Source organism: Saccopteryx leptura, chromosome 8, assembly GCF_036850995.1.
Source record: "Saccopteryx leptura isolate mSacLep1 chromosome 8, mSacLep1_pri_phased_curated, whole genome shotgun sequence".
NCBI classification, from domain to species: domain Eukaryota; kingdom Metazoa; phylum Chordata; class Mammalia; order Chiroptera; family Emballonuridae; genus Saccopteryx; species Saccopteryx leptura.
In genome coordinates this window covers 40,118,681-40,139,817 of record NC_089510.1, presented here as the reverse complement: position 1 = coordinate 40,139,817, position 21,137 = coordinate 40,118,681, and the positions used below count along the sequence as shown (strand labels likewise).

General features: G+C 41.3%; 1 protein-coding gene across 1 annotated transcript in view; it reads right to left on the bottom strand.

Annotated features, from left to right (window-relative positions):
• Positions 1-8,579: 8,579 nt before the first annotated feature.
• Positions 8,580-21,137, bottom strand: part of NECTIN3 (nectin cell adhesion molecule 3) — a 134,582-nt gene continuing 122,024 nt past the window's right edge. Inside the window, exons 8-9 of the mRNA XM_066347969.1 lie at positions 19,156-19,218; positions 8,580-18,113 (exon numbers count right to left, since the gene is read on the bottom strand). Coding sequence (XP_066204066.1) covers positions 17,934-18,113; positions 19,156-19,218 — 243 coding nt within the window. The 3' untranslated portion in view covers positions 8,580-17,933. The remainder of the gene's footprint in view (positions 18,114-19,155; positions 19,219-21,137) is intronic.

Here is a 21,137-nt window from a genome sequence, read left to right as displayed (position 1 = left end):
AGTGTTTGTATCTGGGATAAGGAAGGAGATGGGGAACTGAGGAGAATAAGGCTGGTGAGCTAGAAACCTTTGATTCTAGGAAACTCGGATAAGTCAGTAGCTTTGTGAGCATTGAATGTGAGTGGGTTTTGGAGCCCAGTGTGTGTTTTTACTTGCCCACCGGGTGCAAGCTAGAATTAAAGACTATGGCCCACCAGTTTTTGGCTCCGTTGTTTCTTTACCGACTGTCCGAATCCAATGCGAACCTGCATGGGCCAGGCTGCTGTGATGGTGGCCCTGGCCTTGTATATTGGCTTTACATTCCACTTCTCTTCCTGGCTTCTAGGTTGTATGGCCAGTATCCAGGGTCACCAGGACAGCCGCCTGGCCAGTGCAGGTTTGCACTGGATTCGGACAGATGATAACGAAACAACAGAGGCACGAACTGGTGGGCCATCATCTTTAATCCTAGCTTGCACCCAGCGGGCAAGTAAAAACACACACTGGGCTCCAAAACCCACTCATTCAGTGCTCACAAAGCCATTGACTTATCCGAGTTTCCTAGAGTCAAAGGTTTCCAGCTCACTAGCCTCAATCTCCTTTGTTCCCCATCTCCTTCTCTTTACACAAACTCTGCACTAACTGGCTTCTCTTTCAGCACTCCACCACCTTGGCTGCCTCTCCTCTCCTCCACGTAGCCTTACTCTGCTCTCTGCTATAATGCTAATCTCAGGAACCAAGAGAGCAAGCTGCCAGTCTGCCCCACTTTATAGTGCAGAAATTCAAACCTTTAATCCAATATACAAAATGGAGAAGTCTCTAATACAAAGTCATTTATCTGAGGCATGATGGGATTGCACCATCCCACATCAAAAAAGGTGGGAAAGGATTAGTCCTAAAACCAAGCCCCAGGCTACAAGGATCCTGCCTGCCCACAGCCCGCCCCCAACACACATTAATATCACCTGGGCGACAGGCTTCCATGTGGGCAGCGCCATCTTTAACAAAGTGAGCATAATATATTTTATCTGCCCAACATAGGCCCATAGGTAGGATTAACTCAGAACAATAATCATTGTAGGACATGCTGGCCTCATAAGGAAGAGAAGGGACTCTACCTCAAAGTGTGGTAAGGTGCCAAAGAACTGTAAAACTTAGTATTGGCAATGCCATTTTAAAGGGGATAAGTCAGGCTTCTTGCCCCCTCTTTTCTTTAGAGAATGGATGGAGAAGGATGTGGAAGCTTCCTGGCTTACAGGGATGACTAGGTCATTTAGTTTAACTATAGTTCTCTGAAAGAATAAAGGTTATCTGAAGAACTTCCTTTCCCTTTCAATAAGAGACAATATTTACATATCCTACACTGATTTTAACTCTTCCTCCCTTCCTGGAGTCCTGAGAGTAACATATACCTCTAGACCAGGGGTCTTAAACTCGCGGCCCGCGGGCCGCATGCAGCCCGCCGAACAATTTTGTGCGGCCCGCAGACTAATCCACGAAGTTCAAAATATTTTGGATAAAATTAAGTAAGCCTAGGGGCCTACTTGTACTTGTATTTTTTATTTCTCTAGCATCCTAGCTAGATATTAGCTTAGTTAACAGCAGTTGTGATGCGAACTACAGTTTCTGGTTGTTTTGTGACACTGAAAAGTGTTGCGTAACAGTTGCCTTTTGTAGACCTAGTGCGGCCCACCGAACGGCTGTGATCTTGCTCTGCGGCCCACATGCTGAGTTGAGTTTGAGACCCCTGCTCTAGACAAAGGAATGGGAGGTAGACACTAAAAGATTTGTTAATGTCTTTGATAAGTAAAACGACATCACTATTGTGTTACCTTGTAAGTTTTAATATGTAGGAATGTTTTTTATAGATCCTATAGACGAATGTTGTAAGCTTATTAATAATTAATAATTGTATCATGCACCCCCTCCTTTTCCCCCAACCTATATGTGATCAAGTCTATATAACGAGCTGCAGGGCTATTTTGCACACACACGATTTGGGTTAGCTATACCCCATGTAAGTCATGTGCAGCTGGCTTATTAATAAATCTTCTAAAAAATTCTTCTGTATCCTGCCTTGGTGTCTCTACCTAACCCGTGGAATTAAGGTATGCTACTTTACAACAAAAGGAGCCGCCAACAAATGCAGACAGATGCCAGGGCTGCAGCTGGGTGACGATTCTCAGGCTGCTTGGTCAAGAGAAGCTGGGGTCCCTGGCTGGTTGGGTCAGTGGTAGAGCATCGGCCTGGCATGCAGGAGTCCCAGGTTTGATTTCCAGCCAGGGCACACAGGAGAAGCGCCTATCTGCTTCTCCATCCCTCCCCCTCTCCTTCCTCTTTGTCTTTCTCTTCTCCTCCCGCAGCCAAGGCTCCATTGGAGCAAAGTTGGCCCGGGTGCTGATGATGGCTCCATGGCCTCTGCCTCAGGTGCTAGAATGGCTCTGGTTGCAACAGAGCAAAGCCCCAGCTGGGCAGAGCATCGCCCCCTGGTGGGCATGCTGGGTGGATCCCGGTCAGACGCATGCGGGAGTCTGACTGCCTCCCCGTTTCCAACTTCAGAAAAATACAAAAAAAAAAAAAAAAAAAAAAGAGAGAGAGAGAGAGAGAAGCTGGAACACATCATTGGATGAGGGAGAGTTTATTAATCGGGGAGCACTCTCCAGAGATATACCTTGTCAGGACCTTGAGGAGACAGTCACCTTGTTACTAGGATGATGGTGGAGACAAGGAAAAAGAAACAGCCCACACCAAGTGAAGTTGGAATGCCAGATTTCCTTGGCAGATTGAACAAGAAAGAAGGAAAAGGCCCAGGGATGTGGATAGGCTGGAGAGGATATATTGTAAACTGTGTGGGGCCTGAAAAGCAACCAAAGTATTATGTTCCCCAGAAAAGGCCCGATAACCAAGGCCATCTGGAATCCGCTGGCGAGAGGGGCTCAGCGTCACTAACAGGTTCAGCAATGATGGAGCACAACAAATGTAGGCGAGGGTCCCAAATGATGGAACCCTGAAATCACAGAGGCCAAGTGTGTAATGCTCGGAGCAAACTTGGTGGATACAATATTCCTAATGAACAGCAAGGAGAGAGGAGCAACCAAAGGGGCTGGACCTGCTGAGCTATGTAGAAGATTACAGGGGTCCTCAGACTAGCAGCTTGCTGAATCAGAAACTCTGGGGGTGGGACCCAGAAATCTGTGGTTTATCCATCTCTTCAGGTGATTCTAATGCAAGCTAAAGTTTGAGAGCCATTAAGTTAACAGACTATGAGCATGTCAGAACTGATTTTGGAAAGCAGGACTGACTGTTGAAAGCAGGACTGTGTCAGGAAACCCAGGAAGTCAGCATGAATCACAACAGGGGACATTTGTGCTACAATGTCCTTTGCATTTTAGAAAAGGCTTTGTTTTCTCTTTAGCCAACAAAAGAACAAGAATTACAAAGAAGTCACAGATTCTTCAAGTCACTATTCCTTACATATTTCTACTAGGACATCTCAAATTGGGTATTAGTGAGTGTGAGTCTTGAGCAATGAATAGCTCCACCCCTTGCTACACTGGGCAAGGTAATATGACCACTTCTGCCGGGCGAAGCTGTTTCTTTCTTTGCTTTGATTTGCACTGAAAAATACAGGTCAAAAGTATTAATCCCACACTGTAGCTGTAAAGCCAGTAGCCATGGCCACCATTACAGCTGCCTGGCCCATGCAGGTTCGCATTAGATTCAGACAGACGGTAGTGAAACAATGGAGCCGAGAACTGGTGGGCCATTAGCTTTAATCCTAGCTTGCACCCGGCGGGCAAGTAAAAACACACACTGGGCTCCAAAACCCACTCATTCAGTGCTCACAAAGCTACTGACTTATCTGAGTTTCCTAGAATCAAAGGTTTCTACCTCACCAGCCTTATTCACCTCTGTTCTCTATCTTCATCTCTCTGCACAAACTCTGCACTAACTGGCTTCTCCTTCAACACTCCACCATCTTGGCTGCCTCTCCTCTCCCTACTCTCCTAGAACGTAATCACTCTTCTTCTGGAACAATGTGATCTCTCCTTTTAAAACCTTTTGGTGCGAAAGCCCTCCCTCAACACACATTAATATAATCACGCCCATCCCAAGCAAGAAGGGCAACTAATATCACATGGGCGACAGGCTTCCACGTGGGCAGCACCATCTTTAACAAAGTGAGCATAATATATTTTATCTGCCCAACATTAGCTTTGGGTTTTATTATCAATAGGAAGAAAGAAGTTTAGAAAAAGTATGGCAGGTGCCAGGAGATTGTGGACAACAGGTTGAGTTCTTCTTAAGTGCAGTTCATGAACTAATACTGATTTAGAAACAGATTAGCCCTAGGAAGTTGGCATAGTGGTGGAGTGTCGACCAGGTGTGTGGATGTCCTGAACTGGGTCCGATTCCGGGTCAGGGCACACAGGAGAAGAACCCATCTGCTTCTCCACCCCTCCCCCTCTCGCTTCTCTCTTGATTCCTTCACTTCCTGCAGCCATGGCTCAATTACAGCGAGTTGGCCCCGGGCACTGAGGTGGCTCCATGGCCATCCTCTATAAAAAATGGCTCTGGTTGCAAAGGATCAAAGGTCCTAGATGGGCAGAGCATCACCCCCAGTGGGCTTGCCAGGTGGATCCCAGTTGGGGCGCATGTGTGAGTCTGTCTCTGCCTCCCCTTCTCTTGCTAAATAAAAAATAATCATAATAAAAAAATAAAAAAGACACAAATTAGATATATTTTGTAGATGAGTCACTACCTAACTTCTCTAGAGCCATCCTGCAGCAATTTCAGAAGCTATGGAAGGAAACTTTTTCTTTCCCTTACATTTTGCTTATTGGTGAAAGCATAAATCTAGAAGTAGAATCTTTTGGGAGAAGAAACTCACAGGGGAAATATGATTTTAAGAGTTCACCTAGCTTCCCCACTTAAAAAAATTTTTTTAGTGATGAAAGAGAGAGAGAGAGAGAGAGAGAGAGAGAGAGAGAGGAACATCAATCTGATCCTGTATGTGACCCGACTAAGGGTCAAACTGACAACCTATCCAATTAGGGCCTTTTTTAAAATTTTACTCCCACCTTTGAACTCTTGCACAAACCATTTTATATGTGTGGAATACATCTGTTTTTCTGTTTACCTGCTTATTTCTTAAACATTCGACATTCATAGCTAAAATATATTTTCAGAAAGTCTTCTGGATAGATCAAAATACATTCCCATTTCCTTGCCTTTTCTTTTTTTTTAAAAAAAAATAAATCACAATCAAAGATGTCTCTTTAACGATGCTTTGACTTTATTCCAATATGTTTTTGTCATTCTTGGAAGTGTGCATGTAGAAATGTAGCTATGATTTCAAATTAATGATGGCTGAGAAAGAGCCACAGGCTATTTGGAAGTCTAATAATACAATGGGAAGGGACAGATATTCTCCTTCCTACTGATTGGCTGTTAGGTGCAGAGAAGATCAATGATAGCCTTGAAAATAGAAGCTATCTTTCCTAATTGCATTATCTTATATGCACAGTTAAGAGATGGCTTACGTTAGTAATGTGCTAGTCAGTGGGCAACACTTGTAGTGCAAATTGTGCATGTCCCTTTCCAACTTCAAGTTCTGTAATGTCATGCATGCCAGGAGCTTAAAGTTGGCCATGGTGGAGATATTTATATCATGGAACACAGCAAATGCTGTAAACCAAGGTTTCTTGTGTAATTCAGCAAGCAGATGTATTGGCACTCTACTAGTGCATTCTTTTTTGATGTTCCCTATTTGCCTCTAACAGGGAGGCAAATTCTTTCCTCTACTTTCTTAAACATAGTGGATTTATAAGGCCATTTTAATGTATTTGTCTACTAAGTCATAGGTTGGCTAAGGGTCAAATATGGTATGCACCCTGTTTTTATATGACCCATGAACTAAAAATAGTTTTACCTTCTTTAAGGGTGGTGGAAAACAAAAAAACAATATTAGCCATTGGGGAAATTCAAATAAAAAACACAATGAGAATGCACTTCACTCTTGACTAAGATAGCATATGTGGAAAAACTGGAACCCTCATACATTGTTGGCGGGAATGGAAAATGGTGCAGCAGTTTTAGAAAACAGTTCTTCAAACAAGCTAAGACATACAGTTTCCATGTGATCCAGCTCTTCCATTCCTAAGCATATATTCAAGAGAAATAAACATATAATGTTCACACAAAGACTTGTATGTGAATATTTATAGCAGTATTATTCATAATTCATATTTACTTCTAAGTGAAATAACCCACAAATGTCCATGAACTGATGAATGAATAAAATGTGGTATATCCATACAGTGGAATCGTATTTGGCGATAAAATAAGTGATAAATGTTACAGCATAGATGAGCCTTGAAAATATTATTCTATGGCGAGGAAGCCAGACTCAAAGGACCATGTTATATATATATATAATCATATATATATGATTCACTTATATGGAATGTCCAGGATAGGTAAATCCACAGACAGAAAATAGACTGGTGGTTGCCAAGGCGTAGGGAGGGAGGAGAAGAAGGGGTGAGCATCTGATGAGAGTGAATTTCATTTGGGGGCGATAAAAATATTCTAAAATTGATTGTGGTGATGCTATCACAACTCTGTAAATATACTAAAAACCACTTATTGTTATACTCTAAAAGGATGAATTTTATGGTACTCATTTTTTTTTTTTAAGAATAGTTCCCAAACTTTTGGATTTTATGAACCAATAAAGCATTCATTCATCTCTAAAAAAAAATAATAATAATATAAATTCAGGGATCTAGTACAAATGCCAACTAATTTTTTTTTCTTTTCTTTTTGTAAATAACCACACAAAAAGTTATCACCTAGCACCAAAATTACCTCATAAAAGAAAACTTTGACATCTAACAACTCAGAATAAAAAAAATTAAGCAGAATAAATTTAGGTTCATTAAAAAAGTATTACAATATGGAACTTGTCATGTTTTAAAAAACATTTCCATTACCAATTACATATAAACATAATTCTGTTACTATTATTAAAATATTTTTTTCAAAAGGACTCCTGTATTTTTTTCTATTTTGCATTTCTCTTTGTGTGTGTTTGTGTGTGTGTGTGTGTGTGTGTGTGTGTGTGTGTGTGTGACAGAGAGAGAGAGACAGATAGCGTCAGATAGACAGGAAGGGAGAGAGAGATGAGAAGCATCAATTCTTCATTGCAACTCCTTAGTTGTTCATAGATTGCTTTCTTATATGTGCCTTACCTGGACGGGCTACAGCACAGCGAGTGACCCCTTGCTCAAGCCAGAGACCTTGAGCTCAAGCCAGTGACCTTGAGCTTCACGCCAGCAACCTTTGGGCTCAAGCCAGTGACCATGGGGTCATGGCTATGATCCCATGCTCAAGCCAGGGACATGGTGTTCAAACTGGTGAGCTTGCTCTCAAGCCAGCAACCTCAGAGTTTCAAACCTAGGTCTTCTGTGTCCCAGTCTGACACTCTATCCACTGCACCACAACCTGGACAGGCTTTTTTTTTTCTTTTTTAAATTTAGAAAATTAAATTTAATAGGGTGACATTCAGGTAAACATTTCTATAGCATTTGAACTGTTGATTTGTTGTGTGTCCATCACCCAGAGTCAAATCATTTTCCATCACCTTATATTTGTCTCTCTTTTCCCCACCCCCTCTGCCATATTCCCTCCTCATAGTAACCACTTCACTTTTATGTTCCTGAATCTCAGATTTATATTTCATCTGTGTGGTATCATACAGTTCATAGCTTTTTTTGATTTACTTATTTCACTCATTAGAATGTTCTCAAGATCCATCAATGTTTTCATAAATGGCAATAGGTCATCATTTCTCATATCTGAGTAGTATTCCATTGTATAAATGTACCACATGTTCTTTATCCAATCCTCTATCAAGGGACACTTTGGTTGTCTCCATGTCTTGAATACTGTAAATAATGCTGCAATAAACATGGGGGTTCATGGGTCTTTACATACCAATGTTTTCAAGTTTCTGGGGTAGATACTCAGTAGAGGGATTGTTGGGTCATATGGTAGTTCCATTCTTAATATTGTAAGGAACCACCATACTTTCTTTTATAATGGTTGTACTATTTGCATTACCACTAGCAGTGAATGAGGGTTCCTTTTTCTCCACAGCCTCTCCAACACTTATTACCTGTCTTGTTGATAATAGACAATCTAACAGGTGTGAGGTGCTATCTCACTGTAGCTTTGATTTGCATTTCTCTAACGGCTAGTGAAGATGAGCATCTTTTTGTATATCTGTTGGTCATTTTTATGTCCTCTTGGGAGAAGTGTCTGTTCTCTCCCCATTTTTTAACTGAATTGTTTGCCTGTTTGTTGCTGAGCTTTGTGAGTTCGTTATATATTTTAGATATTAACCCCTTGTTCTACACTAACATTTATTTCATTACAAAGTTGTTTGCTATAAAAATAAAAACAAAAAGGACTCTCATGAAAACAACCATTTCTATAAAAGATATTCTTTAAATCTTGAATTTTAAGTCTTGCATTTAGGAAATTAAATTTATTTGTACCTTAATCATGATTTATTAATAATAACATACATTAAAAACTTTAGTTGATAAAAACTATTCAAAACATGTCAAGAAACATAGAGTTCAAAATTGCAAAAATAAAAGACGATTGCTGGTAACTTAAACATAAAGAATACCTAAAACAACCACATTAACATCAATTATTCATTAAAAAAATCTCAAAATCAAATGTAATCTTTGTATTTCTATATTTGCCACATTTGAGCTAGAATCCTCCTTCTTATCTCAACACATGGTTATGCAACCTTTTCAGTTTTAACACTTAAAATACAAATTGGGTATTTTCTGATAACAATAATATATACTATTGATTTCCTCTTATTCATCAAAATAAAAATAGTTCAAATGACTACAAAGTAATTTTCATTAAAAGAAAAAGGACGTATTAGCAAGACATTTCTTTTGAAAATGATGAGTGGATTAACATTCTGAACTGAGTTAGCCTAGAATACATTTCTACTTGAAGACTCTTCAGATTATGTGCTACACATTTATGCACTACAGGACATTTGCAAAATGTTTTTCATCATTTATAAGTCAGGACTCACAACACCCAGGTGTTGTGAAATTGCATAATTAACTTCTGCTTTTACAGGGAGAACCAAGGCACGTAGTGAGATCTTGTCAGGGCCAGAGTGAGACCAGACCCAGATGCCTCCTTACAGAAGACATTCATTTGTTTAATGATGGAAGTAAAAGTATTGGGATTTGTGTGGGAGAATCTGTTGGCTCCGTAAAAAATTCAGAACGTGCAAAAGGCAGAGAGGACGATTTCATTGTGAAAGTGTTAATAGGAAGAAAGTTAGAACCTGAGTAGAGACTCTATTCAGACAGAGATCACGTTTCAGAAATAAAAATAGCAATGCAGGATTAAGAAAAAATATAATAGCTATAGAGTTTCTCGTTTCTAAGCCAAGGTTTTTTTTTTATAAAATCACTTTAAAAGTAGGATCTCTCTTGAAGACAATCATTTAACATCTTATTTTTCCCTCCATATGAGGTAGAGAGTACTAGTTTAAGGGGTGAAACCGAGAAGTCAAGAAGAGGCTAAGACCACATGGAAAGTGAACAGGCTAGAGCACATGTTATGTCTGAAAGCACTGGCTTAGAAATAGAAACAGAAGGTAGAGGATAAACAGGAACTTTTCTGGATGGACGAGTGGAACAATCCAGGGATCCAGTAGCAACACCAGCTACTTAACATTTTTTTACAAAGGACTTGGAATTTCAAGTGCATAATGAAACCCTTAATGAAAAATGAGCTTCTGGGTATTGAAACGGTCAATTGGTGGGAATCGTCACACTAATTTCTCATGAGGCCGAGTGAAAAAGCAGAGGCATAAACGAGCCACGGTGAAGGTGAGTGCAAACTAAAGCATTTAGGACAACATACTGCTGCTGGCAGTTCAAATATGATGGACACCGAGCCATCAACATGGCTTAGAAGAGAAATTTAATTTACTGTGTTAGGGTGGATTTTAAAAAATACTAGTCGTAATTGCAGAGTATTAAAAACCAAAACAAGGGTACCTGTTCACTTGGCAAATCATGTGCAACCCTGGGCTGCACAGATCCATTGTGAGATAGTAAGGGACAGTAGAAATGTTGGAAGTCTATTTCTGACCTCTGGAGGGGACACATAAAACACCTCGTGGCTGTCAGGCATATTCTGTAGCATGATAGGCCCCGGTCCTAAACCAGTGTAGCAAATCGATGCCCTGGATTCTCAGAGGCTTTCCCTCAAGATCTCCTCTAATCGACTTTCACAGTTAAATCCCAGGCCAGGATAATAAATATACCCAATTAAGGCCATAGGGGAGCTGCCCATAAAAACTTGAATGGCAGGCCCGGAAAGAAAACCCAAGAGGGCAACTATTAGTCTCCCACCTCTAGATGGCGAGAAAGATTAAAATATCTCTGAAAACTGTTTTTTGATTATTGAAAATTGTTTTGAGATTGCAGTTATAACCTAATAATAACTTCATTGTCTTGAGATTGCAGTTATAACCTAATAATAACTTCAAGTCCAAGAGTATTGCCCTGGCCCAATAGGTCAGTTGGTTAGAACTTCGTCCCAAAGCTCAGAAGTTGCTGGTTTGATCCCTGGCCAGGGCACATACAGGAACAGACGGATGTTCCTGTCTCTCTCTCTTTCCCTGCCTAAAATCAATAAAAAATATTAAAAAGAAATAAAGTCCAAGAGTATATCTCCTGGGATCCAACTGACATGATTCCTGTATGAGTTGCTTACAAGGGCAACTGTAAATAACATAATTACAGAATGGAAGCTCTTAAAGGACTTTTAATTCATGGACATGTTACTATTTTCCATAACTATTTACAACATCCAGTCCCCTGAAACTCAGGCATTTATCCCTGTGGACGTGGGGGACGTGAAGGAGGCAGAATGCAACTAGTGTGTTTTGTTGCAGGGAGGTGTGTAATTTGAGAACCAGCATAGCCATAGCTCCCAAAAACTGATTAGAATATTCCAGGGAATAAAATGATAGGTGGGATTTCCCCCAATCAGTGGAATGAAGAATCCTTTTAATTGTCATTGGTGGTTTCCCTTCTCCCTGAGATACAGAAGGAAGTTCCACATCACAATTTCAATTAATGTTGTATGATAAAAACATGTTTAGTGTCACCTTAATTTTTGACATTCTCTCCACAAACTGTGACTTGAGAATAACTAACCTAATATTGGAAATAGAGTAGAAATGCACCAAATAGTTTACATATTTTGGCTGTCAAGGTAAATATGGTCTCCTTCTCCCTACCTCTAACCATTTTTAGAGATAATACTAAAACAATTATAGTAAAACAGGCTTGAAATAGATGTTGGCATATGTCAGGGTTCTCTTGTACATGTAAACTGCAAAATGTTTCTTCAGCTGAAAATATTAAGTAGCCCTCTTTCCCTCTCACATACCAGACACACACACACACACACACACACACACACACACACACACACCCCTAAGAAGTAAATGGCTGTCACTAAATAGAATAGCCAGTGATAGTCTTCTCAGCAGGGTCTTGACTTTAGAGCAGAGATTATATCTACCTCATCCTAGTGTGAAGAATCCTTAACAATTGTTACATTATATGAATTTTAATTATTTTGGCATGTTAATCAGTCTTAATAAATGAGTGGTTAGAAGTATCCTAATTGGAAACACACCCTCCAAAGGTTGTTATTTATCATTTGAAAAACTCTAGTCACTTCGGAAGCTACTACAAGTAGCTCAACACCAGACTTTATTAACGGGTGATTATTTTCAATGGTCAGATTCGTGGTGTTAAAGGATGGCTGAAATGCTGTAGGGCACTCTAGACCTTTCATGAACAGGTGTGAGACTCCAGCATGCCCACTAGCCCTGGGGTCCCTAGATTCTGTCTCTAGAATTTAATCAGAATTGGGTGTCTGACACTGAATTTGCCTGAATATTATTAAATTCATTTCTAATAATCCTTTTATTTAAGATATTACTAGGTTCCTTAAAAGAACAGAGTTGGGACTTTTTCAAGCTTACAGGACAAGGTTGACTGTTACTAGCTGTCTCTTTTAATGACTACTTACTTATAAACATGAATGATGCAAATACTGGTCTAAAACCTGATTTCAGTGGCAAGGTACCTTCCACCTGGTAAGGTACCATCTACCTCTACCTACTGAGGGCCACCAAAAGCAACCTAAGAGTTGCAAGTGACCAAATTGGCGAAGTCTAGTTCACAATTTTCTGTAAAGGAGGAAACACAAATACCATTGCACATGCAATAAAATTAATCTAGCCATAGTCTATAGTTGAATAGGCTTACCAAAAGCAGTTTTTCTTTAACAGAAGAACTGGAAGTCCCTGATTCTCTTATAAGATCTGCAAACAACCCAAGGGCACAAGATCTTTGAGTGAAGCACAGGAAGGAGAGAAGCACAGAGCTGTGACATTTCTATTTCACAACTTTCCTGTCCTTCTGGCTTTCTACCAGAGCCAGTTTTCTCTCTAGCTGTCCACTGCCAGAGTGCCACCACCCCAACAGTTCAACACAGGTGAACAACAGAGCAATGAACTCAGTTGAGAAAGAGGTGTTAGAAGTTTGTGCCACTAAAAGCAAACCAAATGAAATGTAGTGGTTTTCGTTATTTGGCTGGTTATTTTTGCTGCTATGTTTGGTTGATCTAATGGGTATGAAACTCTTAATGAGCATTTTAAGAAGTTCAAAATCTAATTAAAAATAAGTACACACCCTTGCTTTCATCTTAATAAACATTCCTTATGGCTTTGCCCATGTTCCCTCGTATAACTCTGCTTTAAAAAAAAGTCAAGACCTCTTCTCTAACACTATTCCCCACAAACAGACTTGTATGAAGATCAGTAAGCATGATCTGTGTGTGTGCAGCGTAGGAGTGTGAGCCTTTCAGCCCCCAGAGGGGCTGCTAGAAGGGGAACAAGATAGGAGTTTGGTTCTAGTCAGTGAGATGCTCCACGAAGGTGCTTGCCCTAGAATCTAGTCCATACTACGCACTGAAAAACGGTACTGTTATTAGCATTAATTTATAACAAGCACAACCACTGGTCATGACAACATGTATCTTCAGCTCTAGGCAAAGCATGAAAGGCTAAAACCCACATGTCAGGTTTTCCATATTGCACATGTTTGTTGCAGTAAAAGGAATGCTTTCTGCTTGCACTTGGCTATACTCAAATTATGTCCAAATGAAAATTTCATTTGCCATACTCCCTGGGTACACTAGGCTATTTGAAATGCTGGCAAAGGCACTGGGAGCTTTTCAACATGCAACAATATCACAGTCATTGGCATTTTAATTTGAGGAGAACTTACAATAGTCCATCCATTATTATCTTATTTAACTTTCATCATATTGCTGATAGGAAAGGGGTTATAATCTCTGCTTTATGGACAGGGGTAAAGATGCCCTAGACAGGTTAAGTCACCTGTGTGAGTTCTCATGACTAGGAAGGGGTGAAGCTTGAACCTATTCTTTTGATTCTTGGTGTATTGGTCTATCATCTGTGTCCCCAGGAACTAAGAGGTTTGAAGGAAGGCTCTATTGTATATAAGAACAGCACCTGGAGACTAGCACAGTGCAATGGAAAACAAGATAGTAAATCTTAGGCTACTGGGAAAGAGGACTTGAGAAATCATTTTCAAAGATGTAGGAAAAAATGTATGATCCCTATGAGTAAACAAGACCATAAAAAGTTAATGAGGGGACCAGTTAGGTTAGTTTATAGCACATTTCTTTAGTATCTATTGTGGGCAGCTAACACGGAAGCCTAGCGTAGGTGAGACTTTATATTACATGCCCCAAAGAGCAAGGACTTCTTCAAATTTAGAACACATAAGAATGTCAGGGATAGGGGACCGCTAACAGAAGAGAGAAAAAAATCACCTTAAAAAATTTATCTATATCCAAAATATATAAAGAACTCACTAAGCTCAGCAACAAACAAGCAATCCAATTAAAAAGGGGGAGACATTCCTTTCAAGACATACAAATGGCCAACAGATATATTCACTATTAGAGAAATGCAAATCAAAACTACAACGAGATACCACCTCACACCTGTTAGATTGGCTATTATCAACAAGACAGGTAATAACTAGTGTTGGAGAGGCTGTGGAGTAAAAGGAACCTTCATTCACTGCTGGTGGGAATGTAAACTAGTACAGCCATTATGGAAGAAAGTATGGTGTTGCCCCAAAAACTTAAGACTAGAACTACCATATGACCCAGCAATCCCTCTACTGGGTATCTATCCCCAAAACTCAAAAAACATTGGTACGTAAAGACACATGTAGCCCCATGATCATTGCAGCATTGTTTACAGTGGCCAAGACATGGAAACAACCAAAGTGTCCTTAGATACAGGGTTGGATAAAGAAAATGTGGTACACATATATAGCTCACAAAAATTAGGGGATATTTCAAAATAAACATGAAACGATAAAAAAAACATTTGATTTTTTTATTAAACGAGAACATCAGGAAAGCAAATGACAAGTCAAAGAAAGCTGATTATGCAAATGAGATGCAAAACCAACTTTTATTTCATTGATGAAAATGCACTATACAAAAGGCTGAAAGTACTGGAGTATCTGCACATTCCCTGATCCCCTAATTTTTGTGAGCAGTTGTACAATAAAATACTACTCAGTCATTAGAAATGATGACATAGTACCATTTACAACAACATAGATGGACCTTGAGAACATTATACTGAGTGAAATAAGTAAATCAGAAGAAACTATGAACTGTATGATTTCACACATAGGTGGGATATAAAACTGAGACTCATGGACATAGATAAAAGTGCAGTGGTTTCCAAGAGGGAGACAAGGTGGTGCAGAGGGGAGTAAAGAGGGACAGATACACAGTGACAGAAAATGATTTGACTTTGGGTGATAGGCACATGACACAATCAAATGCTGTAGAGATATTTACCTGAAACCTATGTACTCTTATTGATCAATGTCACCCTGCTAAATTTAATTTTCTAAATAAAATTTGAAAACTAAAAAAGAATTTATCTAAGTTCCTATCCCATTATGTCAGCCCAATCCTGAGTGGCATAGCTGCTTGACTCAGCTGTTCAGAGAACCAGTTATCTGCTACTGCAGCAGCCATGCACTCCTGGGGCCGGGGCGGACTACGGAACAGGCAACACAGGCTGTGTGTGTGAGGTGGAGCGCACACATTCCCCCTTGAAATGCAAAGTGCACCCATAAGTAGATAAGCACTGTGGGATTTATTTCTGTTTTAGTAAGTCAGCCGTGGCTTACTTATATCCCTAAGCCTCACTCACCAACCCTAAGAATCTAACTTCCAAATTTAAATAGCCATCTTCAAGTAGCCTAGGCTCCAAATTTATAGACTGATGGGCTAATTTTGGAGTGTATATTTTAGCTGAGGGGGCTAAAATCAAACCCTTTCAAAGATCCTTCTATTCCACTCAGTGTTTGGATAGACAGATGGATGCACCAGGATAAGCAATTATATAGCTTACATGACCCATGTAAGGACACAACTCTAAAATCTACCAGTTTGTTGAAGAAATGCCATACCTGACAGAGAGGCAGAAAGCATACTGAACTACCTGACTGTGAGAGAGGTAGCAATATCCTGAAAACTCTTTTCCAGAACTACACTGAGAATATAAAAAATGGAATAGCGGGTTCTTCTTGGTAAGGAAGGTGTTGTAGACAGGGCAAAGGGACCCTAAAAGCCAGTGCTTTCAAATCTCCTTCCCTAGTGCAAGTGAAGACACCTCTATTCCCCACTAGGTTCCAAGTGCACTTTTAGTACACTAATTCCACACCTGCTTCCCAGCAGGCCCTAGAAACCACCCCTACGTGTGAGACATTGTAATAGAAAGGAGGCGATTCTCCACAGTGTCTCCTCTTCTGTAACATCCAGTATTTTATAAAACACTTCCCTGGGAAGGAGAGCTCCGACCAGAGTGATCGTTCTTTTGGAAAGCAATTGCAAGGATCCTACATTTTCAGTTACAAATAACTCACTGATGGCACTCCACATAATAAAGTCAAAGGTTTCAGTGTTGGCTTGTTACCAAAGGCAGTCAGTTCCAGCTCTGAGGTAGCACTGTGACACTGCAGCAAGGGTCCTTGGAATTTACCCTTTGCTCCCATGTAACTTTTTAAATCGCTGACTACCTAGCTAAAGCATTGCATTAGAATTTAAGCATCTCTTCTCCCAGAATCACTGGTCACTCAGGCAGTGGGGGAGTACCTACTACTGTAGAATCGGATAATTTCTCTGACGAAGCGTGGCAGCTAAGGAAAGGAAACACACACAAACAAGAACGAGAGCCAGCGCAACATGAACAGAAGGTATCTTTGGTGTCTCATTAGAAATCTACATTAATACTCTCCCACCTCCTTGAAGCTCAGATTGGAAATATGTACTGTTTCATAGTGCTTATGTCACTCTTTCCTAATATATGACAAGTAGGGGTGTGTGTGTGTGTGTGTGTGTGTGTGTGTGTGTGTGTGTCACACCCCTAACCTTCTAGAACACAGCAAGGCAATGCTTTCCTAAGATGTGAGGGAGGGTGATGAACACTTGTACCCGGGCTCCTGCCTCTGCTCACCCCACTCTAATTGTTACATTGAGTTTTGGAGAAAAACTGCCGTCAGAGAGAACTGAGAAGCCTCCAGCCAGACATCGCAGGCCCCCGCGCGGTGCAGGGTGCACTGGTACCTCGGTCACTACACTGCCGGCTCTTGTAGCTTCTCTTCATTCTTGTTGACCAGGTAGAGCAGGGAGAGGGATCAAGAACAATAGGTGGGGTTAGCACATAGGCCACAGTAGAGCGGCTTTTTGTTTTGTTTTTCCAACTGCCTTTTAAAAACAGGAGTTAATACATGGTGATTTTCCAGCAGGCTCTTCCGAGCTAGAGAGAACTCGGACAATCGGCGGTCTGAAGGATGCAGAGGGCGGCTGAGGCCTGGGCGGAGAGGATTAGTGTGAAAGAAACTTCAGCAGAGAAAGCCGAGCCGTCCTGCACAATAGCCCAGGAGAGGGAAAAGGCTCAAGGCCGTCCTCTATTCACTGAAGAGGTGGGAAGTAGGCTTATCAGGCCAGTAAAGAACTGTGGGAACAATGACAGAGCAAAAGAGGACCTTGGTCAGCACTGTGCTAATCAAGACCAGCTGGCTGTGTAGACGAGGCAAGGAATATGTACCCCCCAGGACCTCAGTGGTCAAGGAGGAACAAATATAACAATATTGCAAGAGTCTACAAGCAACCAACAGGCTTGAAGGTTTAAACTGCTTTTTGTTTTCTTGGATAAAGAACAAATTGTGCCCTTTTCCTCAGGCCTCTTATTTGTACCCAGGTATTGTGATTATATTAAGCATGTCACGGAAAGCCAAGTCCCAGCTAAATAGTGAAATGGATTTTGAACTCCCTTTTCTGCCCGGCTGAGTTCCAGATGCACAGGCTGGCGGGCCTGAGACCCAGAGAGGCTTCCACTCCCCGCGGAGGCCTTTCCGGAGAATCACTGCTGGCCTCACGGACAGGTGCTCTCCTCTGAAATGAACATGCCATCATAGGCCCAATGTTAGTAAACACCATCATCGTCACAGAAACACACGAGGCTTTGTGAACTTGTGTCAAGTTCACAAACACAGCTGGTGGTGAAGAAATTCTTACTGGAGGAATGAAATTAGCTACTGGCTCCAAGTCATTCATCACAACTCCTGATACACTTAGAGGGGGATTGTTTTAATGAGAGAGAGCAAAATACTAACTATGGACCTTAGTTTTCCTCCTCTATCTAGGCATAACATTTGCTAGAGCACCCATTGGCCACAGGGAGACAGAGATCACACGTAATGCTCTCGTGGGTTCATGCAGACTCTCTCGGGATCCTTGTTTTGGCGATGTTTGCCAGGGCTCCGGTCGTGGTAGCGCATCTGATCGTAAAGAGGGTACATCTGCTGAATTCCATCTTCATCCGCTGGATTCTCATCTTCAGGGTCAAATCGTCTGCTATTTAGTCCATTCTAAAAATTCAAATATTGCTTTATATTAGCAGAACAGCTATTTGCACTTTTCTAGTACTACAGTAAAAACAAGCAAGAACAGAATTCATCATGGTCTGTGTCCCTGACTCCTCATCCCACTAACTATTGAATGGCAGGTAAAGTTCAACAAATTATCATTTTCTAGTCATTTGTTGCTTTCAATACCTGAACAAGACTGGCAGCAGCTCCTAAACAGAAAACTGTGACTAATGAATGAAGACGATAATCAGTTTCCAGTTTGGAAGTTTGGAACCAGAATCAGTTAAGGTAAACTGGAGAAAAACAAGGCTGTGAACTTTACGTGTCCCTGAGCACGGCGCAAGCTTGGGATGACTGCATGAGACATATAGAGAATTAAGTCACACAGCCAAAACTATCAATCAAGTAAATAAACACACACAAAAAACCAAAAATCCAAAAGAAACCTCAGGATTCCGCACTGGGGAGTTAGGGAAGAGATACAGAGAAATGAACTGGTATTTGACCATATCGCCAGTATGACTGAGAATAAGAAACACTATCAAAAATATTCTCTTAGCCTGACCTGTGGTGGCGCAGTGGATAAAGCATTGACCTGGAATGCTGAGGTCGCCAGTTCAAAACCCTGGGCTTGCCCGGTCAAGGCACATAGGGGAGTTGAAGCTTCCTGCTCCTCCCCCCCTTCTCTCTCTCTCTCTCTCTTTCAGTCTCTCTCTCTCCTCTAAAATGAATAAAAAAATATTCTCTTATCTTGACCTTTCTTCCTTACTTACACAGCTAACTCTATAAAATGAAAATGAACCCCCTGATGCTCTCTGCTGTCTGGTACTGATCCCTCTACCTGGTTATTGGTGTCATAAAACTTGATTACTCCTAAGAGGGAGAAGCAAGCTCAAGGACTTGATAAAATAATACTGCAGATGCTTAGATATTAGAGAGGTGAATAAAATAAAATTTCATAGAAATCAAATGATAGTTTAATAAGCAGGGTGGCCACCAGCCCCACCTGGGCTGACCCCAACAGCAGGACAGTGTTACTCACAGAGCACTGGAGACTGCCAACCTCTCTTTCTTTGAAGTGGGTCTGCAGAGGCAAGTGTTCAGTCTGGAGGAGGAAGAGAGAAAAAGGCATGCCCTTTAAAGCACCCAGCGCCAACCGAGACCACCAGGAAGCTTATTTTTGAAAGAGCCAATCATGTCTTGTGACGTGTCTGCCAACTAAGCAAAATACTCTAGATGAAGACAGGAAAAACAGCTACAATTCTTAAGAGTGCTTCTCTCTCTCTCCGCTCTGTAATTCCTCTGGAAGGAAGAAAATCCACAGAGCAGCCGCTGCAGAAGCTCTCAGGCAAACTTGTTTACATCTTACTTCAAGGACTCAGCAGAGAAGGTCTCTCACCTTTCTCAGGGAAGAGTCTGCTAGTTTGAATCGCTAAAAGTAGTTCTGTGGTGCTGACAAAAGGTACTTTTTCGTCTTTATCTATAGACGGTTTACATAGTCACCCTTCTCTTCCTGCTGCTACTCCCTGTCCCCTTGGCCCCACACGGATCACAAAGTGGACTCATGCCTTTCAAACCCGAAGAGGGCTCCTGCTCAGCTGCCCCTTTGCCTGTTAGACACACCCCCTCCTCCCAGATGCGTCACACTAAAGCCTCGGGCAGAGATGGCCACTCTCCTTCCTGTGCTCTCACAGCACGTACTGCCACGATCATTTGGGTACATATGGATTTTTTAAAGATACAATTGACTCGGTCCATATTTTTGTTCGAGATCTGAGCGAAATTCTGAGATACGAGTTGTGATTCGGGAAGCTGCCGCTAGTGGACGCATTGGCGCTCGGGTCCAGTACTGGCAATTTGATATACGAGTTGACTGACTTACGAGCTCGGTCACAGAACGAATTAAATTCCTATCTCAAGGTACTGCTGTATTTGCTTGTGTCCTTCACTAGACGGGGGGTGCTGGGTGGAGTATTTTACAAACGTTGTTTCATTTAATCTTTATAATATTCTATAAAACTAGCACCTTTATTTTACAGAGGACTAAAACTGAAGTTCAGAAGTGGTTAAACTGTCTAGTCTCCTATTTGGGAAGTGGCAGATTGAGGCTGATACATGGAGCTGTCTGGTGCCTAATTCTATATTCTTATATCGCCTGCTTCTGTGTCAGTGCCTGGAAAATAGATGTTCACTAAGTATAACAAAAAAGGACCTGGAAGTCCCAGCATGTAGGCATATCTAGCAACATGCTCTCCATTGAATGCCTTTCTTATTCTGTCCTTTTAGCCCAGAAGGTCTGCCCCTTAGTCTCTGTTAATTGAAATACTTAGTACCCACCCATCTTGGCCTGACTGAAGTCATTTTTCCCCCTACAAGGCCTTCCCACATTGCCCATCAGAGTTAATTCCTTCATTCCGAGTTTTCCTGCTTTCTTGTTTATACCTTCATTAGAGCACACACCATGACCCATTTGCTTCATAGTTCCTAATGTCTGTATCTTTCAAGCCCAGTGAACAGTGAGCCAGCCTTGCTCACTGTCCTCCATCCCGAACCCTAGCCGGCGGTTCTGCGATAGGAAGAAGTCAACACTTAGCCAATGAATATGCTGAATTCTAAACTATCATTCTTGGTATCCCATTTCAGGGTTATCCAAATTATAAATTATCTGTGACAAACGTGTCCCTCCTGTAGTATTCTGTGTGATTGTAGGGTGCTTTCCACACAACCAGTTCATCTTGACAGTACATAAAAATCCAAGGCAGAACCAATTTCACGGATGAATGACCAGTCACACAGGAGCAACTAGTGCTCACAAGGGTCCCACTTTGGGACTGAATGCTCTGTGGTTGCCACCATAGATTTCTTCATTTCACTGTGCATGTATATTGTCAGTGGTCTAATGGGACAATGGAGCATGCATCAGGGATTTGTAATCTCAGCTCAAGGGAATCCTGCCACCTGCTGCTTGTCTTTGATTTGCTTCTTGGCCACCACTTGCCCACTCTGGTGCCCAGCCTCCCAACC